We start from the raw sequence: 8,207 nt of genomic DNA on the forward strand, positions 1-8,207 counted from the left end.
TGGAAAGGCACCTTGGGGTATGTTCTGCACAGAGAAAGCAGAACCCCACCCTTGTACCCAGTAGCCCTGAGGAGGTGGTGAGACGAGCTCACCTCTGCCCACCCTGCAGGACACACCTGTGATCAGCACAGGATCACTGAGGTTGGAAAAGACCTCTGAGATCATTGAGCACAGTGCACCCTGGCATTATTAACCTCAGCAGCGTGGCTTGATTTTCATTGTGGTGATGAATGAGGAGCTGGGGGTGCCTGAGGATGTAGGTCCAGCTCAGCTGGAGCTCCTGACCAGCAGCTGTCACCAGGGAGCTGTCACCAGACACTGGCTTTCCTTGATAGATCCTGGTGGCCATGACAGGCTACGAAGCAGATTGACAACTTTTGCTCATGCTGGAGGGGAAGATGAATGTGATTTTGCATGTTGAGAAAAGGTTTAGCCTGGGCTTTAATGTTTGAGGAGGGCAATTACTACTTCCAGTCCATTTGTCTGCCTTTCTAGGAATGATGAGTGATGGGCTTAGGTCATCACCTGGGTCTGCATCAGATATCTCAAAAGCTGGCACTGAACATCTGCGAGCTCTGGCCTGGTGAATCTGAGTTACCTTGGCAGAGCTGGAGTGCTGACAGAAACTGCATTCCTGGACACCGGCCTTAGTTGAAAGGACATGAGCTAAACGGGGAGAGGCAGGGCAGAAAATGGGGATGAAAAACCTTTTTCCAATGAGACAAAAGAGTTAACCTGCTGCTGGTGTCAAAACCAAACTGGGATGTGAAAGAGTAATGGAAAAGTGACTTTATTGCATTGAGTCAAGTGTCAGGAGCCATCCTGAACTCATTCTCTCTCTCAAGAGAAACAGGATAATCCAAATTTGGGGTTCATGTATGGGAAAGCAATTCACCAAATGATAGAAGGGCCTTGACATGCAGAAGGAAGAGATGGAGACCTCTGCAGACCTGAGAGAGGGGCTCTTTGCTTCAGTCAGCCTTTGTGGGGACTACAAGGAAGAGATCCTGATGTGATCCAGTCAAGGGAGCTGCCCCTGAACAGCATGTGGTGTTGGAGCAGGTGAGCTCTGGCCAGTGCTGCCTGTGGAAAGCTGCCTTTGCTTTCCTGTGTTTTAAGGGACATATGCCTGCAGGGCATGGGACATCCATTGGGTCCCATAGAACTTCCTTCACTGTATTCTGTCTGGCTTGAAGGCAGAAGTGGTTAAAAGGCTGATCCTTCAGATAACCACCTTCTGCTTAAGTGTGGAGACTCAGTGTAGAGAAGGGACACTGCGAAGTGTGGGGCTCACTGTGGCTGCACAGGACATGGGCACGGTTCCCCTGCCAGCAGCAGCGGAGTGGAGGAACAGCTGCATGCCCAGGAGTGGGGGTTCACAGCCCTGTCAGTGAGTGCCCATGGCCACGAATGGCTTTTGACAACGCAATGACAGGCAGGACCCCAGTTAGAGGATGGCACCCACCCTCAGTGAGCTCCGGTCCTTTTTCCCAGTCCATGACCCCAGAACAGAGTGGGAAAGGCCCATGTCTTCAGAAGCCGGCACCCACCACATCTCGGGGTTCAGCCGGTTCTGCCTGTTCTGCCCCTTTTCCCCTGCAGCTCATCCCTTAATCACAAGCAGCTTGGGGAGACAATGCAATAACCGCACCAAAGAACCAGGCTTGTTCCCCTTTGTCTTCCTCTCCTTTGAGGCTCAGCAGTTGAGGCGAGCCATCACGCCCACAGCCCGGCCGTCACACGTCCGTCACACGCCGCCTCCCAGGGCAGCCAAGCTCCTCGGCGTGAGGGCACCGCACATAAGCACCAGGTGAGCGTGGTCCAGCGCTGTGGCACATTGGCAAGGCAGGGCTAGGTGGGCAGGCACACACCCCACGGGGCTGCGCTCCGCTCCCCAGCCCCGGCCCTCACCAAGCACCTTGGCTGTAAGCTCTCGTGCTTTCACCTCCAGACAAGCCATCATCTCGAGCGGGACCACTGAGTTCTCCCCAGAGATGGAAGCAGCCCCCCTCCTCCCTCCAGCACATGGCATGGAGGCTTTTAGGTTGGTTTTTGCTGAGTTCACACAAATCTCGCCTTCCCCTTTCCCAACCCCCCTTCCCCGCGCAACTGAACTCGGCCATTGAGCCCAGCGAATGGTTTATTTCCCAGGTTAGCACAAAGCAGGGGTCTCTGTGTGCCCCTGAACCAGCAGAACAAAACGCACAAAGACGTTAGAGGGCCATTTGTAACCAAATCCCAACACACCAGATACTGTTGGGATTATGTCAGAAATATTTTCCCAGAATGCCTTCCCCCCATGCTCCCTCCTACAGATGTTCAGCCCCCACACCACAGATGTTGTTCCTCTTGCAAAATGAGCTTTCCCCTTTCTCTCTGAAATGCCCCTGATGTTTTGCACATTGTCTTTGCCGAAGTCTCCTTTTCACCCTGCCCTCTGCATCCCCCCCTTCCCCAGTCCCTCACTGACAAATGTGTGGAAAGGCCAGCCTGCCTCCTCAAGCATGGATGAGGGGATTGCTGCAGGGCTCTGCAGGGATGTGGACTATTGGATGTCACTGTCTTTCCTGCCTCGTCCCCACCATGCCCATCTCAACAACTCTCTCCCTGTTTTAATTTCAGTCTGTGACCTCCAGGCTCTGCAGGCCTGCTTCATGGGACTCGCTGGACCTCAGTCCCCTCAGACAATGATGCAGGGATACAAGCCAGACCTCTTGGAGGGTCCTGGTGCCTTCCCATGGGCTTGGTATCATGCTGCTCTCCTGTGCTGCATGCCAAGCTGGAGTGGGGCAGGGTCTCCTTGCTGCTTCACAGCTGCCTTGAGGGAGAACTTCTCACTGGCCAGGGCCTTTGGCAGCAGTTTGTTCCTCAGGGATGCCGGGTACATTTCAGACACCAGTGGGAATGGCCAGACCTTCCCCTCCAGCACAGCAGCCCATGCAGAACAGGCAGGGGAATGACCTGGCAGCCCATCAGGGCCGCACTCCAAGCCCTCTGACCAACCGACAGACCGACAGATCTCCGTCGGTAGCGGGCTCGCACTGCCAGTGCCCTCGGTCTCAGGTGCTGGGCTCCTCCCCAGCCCGGCTGTCGGAGCCTGCCCGTGTGGAGCCATCCTGTTTCTGCCTTGCCCTTGCTCCATGAGCTCCGGTTGGAGTGCAGGGATCGGCCTGGCCCCAGCACAGGAGCTGTGGGCACTCCACACCATCTGCTGCTGACCCCCGCGCACACCCAGAGACGCCGCGGGCAGGGATGCCGGACCCAGGGCTCCGTCGCGCAGCATGGCGGGGTGCAGGGCTCATCTCCATCCTTCCCTCCTTCGCTAGTAGCGGCAGCCGAGAAAAAGCATTTGTTCTGACACACGTGGGGCTGCCAAGCTGTGTCAGGTGCTTTGGTGGCCGGGGCAGTAACCTCGACCGCTTCCTCTGCCAGCAGGAGAGCCAAATCCAAGAGCTGCAGAGCATGGAACCTCCCAAGGACTTCAGATGACACCTCCAGTCCGGGACATCGCAGCTCTTTTATGCGTTACGAGACATTTCTCTCCGGTCGCTGTTTTTCTCTCTACCCAACAGGTTATACACGCAAAGAAATCCCAGAGCGGGATCCCGGAGAGACAGAAACCGGTGGAGCTGTCCCGACTTTTGGGGCATCTCGTGATTTACACCAGCATGGGCCAGGCAAAGCCCTTTACTCATCACCTGCTCTGAGCAAGAATCCGAGTCTCCATTGGTCTCCCCGGCAGCTGGAGTGCAGTACGAGGTTTTTTCTTCAAAGATAGAGTTTATTGCTAAAAATGTTTTGATCAGTGATAGCTCATATTTACAATGATATGTTTTTAAAGGAATATTCAAGTAAACATTTCCAATAGTTTCTGGCATAATCTCTAGCTTTTTTTTTTCCCTATACACAAAAGTTAAAAATAAATAAACTGTACACAGAAAATTTCCTTTAACATCTCTACATGACTATATGTATTCCCACACAACAAAACAATTCCACTCTTTCATAGATTTGTACTTTTCTTTAAAATTTCCTTCTCAATTAATTGTTATACACTTAAAAAAAAAAACCCTAGAGAGCTTGGCAAATTAGTTCAAACATCAGTGACAAGATCTGGAGAAGACAAAAAAAAATACAGCACGGAGAAACAAACGTTCAGGGATGCTGTGGTTCTTGATCTTCATTTTTTTACACCCCCGCCCCTTTTCTCCTTTTGATAAAAACATCTTTACAAGAAATTTCTGCCCTTCCCTTTGGCGGGGAAGTGCTTGGGTTCTGTGGGGATGGGTTTAAAATGTGGTCCTATGTCTTTAAAATAATAATAATAACAATAATAATTATAATAATAATAAAAAACCAGTTGCAATTTCTCCCCCATTTCCTTTAAAATCTCTCTATTTACATGGCTGGTAGGTTTTTTTTCCTTTTTTTTTTTTTCCAGTTTTTTTTTAAATTTTCCTTTTGTTAGAAGGCTATATACGTATAAAAATAGACATCTGATTGTAGTGCTTTACTGTGCCTTTGGCCTGCCCTGCAGTTCCTGGGTTTGCTTTTCCCCCTTTTGAATAAAATAACATTAAAATAAGTCCAAGGGAAAAAAAGATTAACAACAAAAAAATCAAACAAGAACAAAAAAAAAAAAAAAAAACAAACACAAAAAACCCCAAAAAATTAACCAAAAAAATAAACCAAAACAAAACCAAAAAACAAGAAGAAAACAAACCAAAACCCCAAAGCGGTTCATCTTCTCCCACTTCGCTCTGGGGGGTGGGGAAAAAAAAACAAAAACCCACCCCTTAAAAAACTATCCCAAAAATACCCACCCCCCCCAAAAAAAACCCACCCGAAAAACCTTCCCCCCCTAAAGTGATCCGGAGGAGGAGGGCGGCAGTGCAAGGGGCCGGGGAGGCTTAGCAGGAGCACTTGCACTCGGAGATGAGCGGGTACTGCACGGGGATCCAAGTGCAGTACTTCTGACTGGACCAGCCCTGGCAGTGCCAGCGCAGGAAGGTCTTGGTGACCGACTTGACGGGCTTGCAGAACATGCCCTCGGGCAGCGAGCAGGACTTCTCGGCCAGGCAGTTGCCCTCCTTGATGTAGCGCGGCCAGAAGCGCACCCCCAGGTCCTTCCAGGCGTAGAGGACGGGGCAGTGGGTGTGCGCCCACAGCCACTGCAGCACCTTCCGCCGCGCCTTCTTGCCCAGCCGCAGGCGCGGGCCCCGGGGCGGCCCCAGCTCCAGCCGCCGCAGCTCTGCCGGCAGCGCCGCCCGCCCCCGCCCCGCCGCCGCCGCGGCGCCCGAGGCGTTGGCCGGCCCCGGCACGGCCACGGCCATGAAGCCGGGGTCGAAATGGCTGCCCAGCTTCTTTCTCAGCGTCCTCTCGTCCAGGTCCTGCTCCTTGGGGTCGTACTCGGGGTCCGGGTGCTCCACGATGTCCTTGACGGGCAGGTTGTCGCTGGGCGAGGGTCGCAGGCGCAGGAAGGGCTGCCCGCCCGCCGGCAGCCCCAGGCAGAGGCAGAGCAGCAGCGCCCGGATCGCCGTCATGCTCCGGGCGGGCCCCGGCGCTGCTCCCGGTGGCCTCGGCTCCTAGCGCTGCCCGGCGGCGCCCGCCGGCTCCCGGGGGCTCATAAATAGGCAGAGACACCAGTGTCCGGCGGGGCCCGTTACTTTAAATAGCCCGGCCGGGGTTGTGTGACAGCCGCATCTGAGGCTCGCCCCGCGGCCGCGGCCGCTGGCTCCCGGGGCTCCCCGCCGGGCCGGCTCCAGCCGCGGTCGGCAGCGCCGGGGGGTCCGAGCCTCCCCCGCGGGGGAGGGCAGGGCACGGCGGCGGCCGAGCCTTCCTCCTCCTCTGCCGCCGCCGCTCTCGCTCGCTCGCTCCCCCTCAAAATTCACAGCGGACTCGTCTCCATCGCCATGGTGACAGCTGGGCCGAGCCCCACGACAGCTCGTCTAGACGGTGTGACAGGGTTTGGCGTGAGACCGGAGCCCGAGAATAAAACCCTCCTTTATAGCCGGGCGCGCCGGGCGAGGGGGCGGGAGGAGGGTCACGGCGCCGGGGCGCTCGAGCGGCCCCCGCGCGGGCACGGCCGGGGCACGGGGCTCAGGCGGCGGCGGGCGGCGGCGGCAGCGCCCGCGGCCCGGCCGGGTTCCTCCTCATGGCGAGGGCTGGGGGCGGCCCGCGGGCCCCCGGGGCATCCTCGGCGTGATGGGGCTGGGGGGCCGGAGGGTGTCCCCGGCACCGGCGAGGCGGCGCGTCCCTATTTCCTGGCGGCTCCTCGGCGGGGACGGGCAGGGGCGGGCTCGGCCGCCGCTCAGCAGCAGCTCCGGCGACCCATGCCGCTGCCGCTGCCGCTGCTCCGGGGACCCGGTCGTCCCCACCGCGCTCAGCGCATCCAGCCGCGGCTCCGCTCCGTGCCCTGCGCTGCTGGCTCGGCGCGGTGCAGCCCGGCTCAGCCCGGCTCGGCTCGGCTCAGCTCGGCTCGGCTCGGCTCGGCTCAGCTCGGCTCGGCTCAGCTCGGCTCGGCTCGGCTCAGCTCAGCTCGGCTCGGCTCAGCCCGGCCCGGCTCGGCTCAGCGTCGCCGCTGTCACCCGCTATCCCGCCCGCCGCGCTCTGCCGCGCCGCCGCTGCCGCCCAAGTTAAATACGCGCCCGGCGCGCGGCCGCCCCGCCCCCCCGGCACTTTCACCTCGCAGTGAGTGACAGCCGGGTCCTGCCGCCACCCCCGAGCCGCCCACCCCCCTCCGCTCAGCGCTGTCCCACCTGCGGCCCCGGGCTCGCCGGGAGCCGTCATCCCGGCAGCGAGCACGGCGCGGGGCTGCAGGCGATGGCCCCGGAGCAGCGGGGCACCGCAGCAGCCTCGGGTCCGGGCACCTCGCGGGCCCCCGGGTAGCGGGACCCTCATTCTGCCTCTGCCTTCCACGGCTGCTTTGCTGCCCCGCGTCTGCTTCTCCACAGGAGCCTGGCCGCCATCAAACCACCTTCCAGCTTTACAAAGAGCTTTAGTAGAATAGAGTAGCGTGTCCTTAGAGCCCCTCTGGGACAGCACGTCAGGGTGTGACCACTCCAGCATCAGCGTCTCGGCACCCTCTGCAAGGGAGCCGGCAGTCTTCCAGAAGCATTGCTCACTCGAGAGAAAGTGTCCCTGCATCCATCCCTCAGTGCAACATGGTGTGATAACCAGCCAGGTTAAAACACTGGCTCTTCCTTCACCTCCTCAGCTGTGCGGGGCTACATAATTTTTTTGGAGAAAAGCTGGACCCGCAGCCTTTGAGGCACAGAGACTGCCAGCCTGGTGTGTGTCAACAGTGCAAAACCCCAAACCCTCCTCACCTCCTTCACCTCCACATTGCTGAGCACTGAGCTCACACTTGAACAATATCCAGAAATTGGACACACAGCTGATCCAGAAATTGGACACACAGCTGGTTCCTCCAGGCTGACAGTGTGTAAGAACATTCCTGCCCATGCCAGTCACTCTCTCCCAAAGCCATGAGATAACCAGTTACCCGCTGGAGCCAAGGCAGCGTGCAGACGGACTGAGGTGGATTGTGGGTCCAGTTTCTCATCGCAGTGTGCTTCTGACCTAGCAAAGTGAGGGGCTTCAGCGACAGGTCAGCCCAGAGCATCTCTCTGGCACATGCTGGGGGTTGTACAGAGCTGGCTTCACTTACTAGACTAAGTAACAGAGCATCTCCCTCGACTTCTGACTCTTCATCATCCCAGAAATGCCAAGTGTTGGGTACAGACAGGAAACAAAACCAAATCACACCTAAAATCAAACCCTAAAACAGAGAGGCTGGACATCCAGCCCTGAGTCTGCACAGTCAGAGCATCTGCTGGACACTGGGAAGACAGAGCTGCTGTGCCAGCGTGGGATCCCGATGCATTCAGCAATTTACTGTGTGCAGGGGTTTAAACCTATCTAACCTTTCTTCCCTCGCTCTGCATTTCTGCTTTCATGATCCCAGCTTGGTTTGCTGAACTTGGAGCTTTCCTTCACTCATTTGGCTCACACATACTCTGCAATTAGACCCATGGAACTGTACGGTTTCCCAGCTTTTTCAGCATTAGCTCTCAACAATTTGCAAAAGAGATGGGTATTGCTATCCCCTGAGGCTAAATATGATCCATAAAACGTTCTCATTATCTATTTTCTGACCCTCGTGCACATGCTGTGCTTGAAGTGAAGGCAACCTGAATGTGCAAGAT

General features: G+C 56.7%; 1 protein-coding gene across 1 annotated transcript; it reads right to left on the reverse strand.

Annotated features, from left to right (window-relative positions):
- Positions 1-1,082: 1,082 nt before the first annotated feature.
- Positions 1,083-6,164, reverse strand: LOC111936228 (noggin-2-like). The gene has a single exon (XM_086854131.1). It carries the CDS (start codon positions 5,541-5,543, stop codon positions 4,911-4,913), a length of 633 nt encoding a protein of 210 aa, XP_086710257.1. The 5' UTR covers positions 5,544-6,164; the 3' UTR covers positions 1,083-4,910.
- Positions 6,165-8,207: the final 2,043 nt, after the last annotated feature.

This window comes from Cyanistes caeruleus, chromosome 17 (assembly GCF_971803275.1).
Source record: "Cyanistes caeruleus chromosome 17, bCyaCae1.hap1.1, whole genome shotgun sequence".
NCBI lineage: Eukaryota > Metazoa > Chordata > Aves > Passeriformes > Paridae > Cyanistes > Cyanistes caeruleus.

Coding starts and splice junctions, on each gene's coding strand:
- LOC111936228 (XM_086854131.1), bottom strand. CDS start 5,543: ATGACGGCGATCCGGGCGCTGCTGCTCTGCCTCTGCCTGGGGCTGCCG.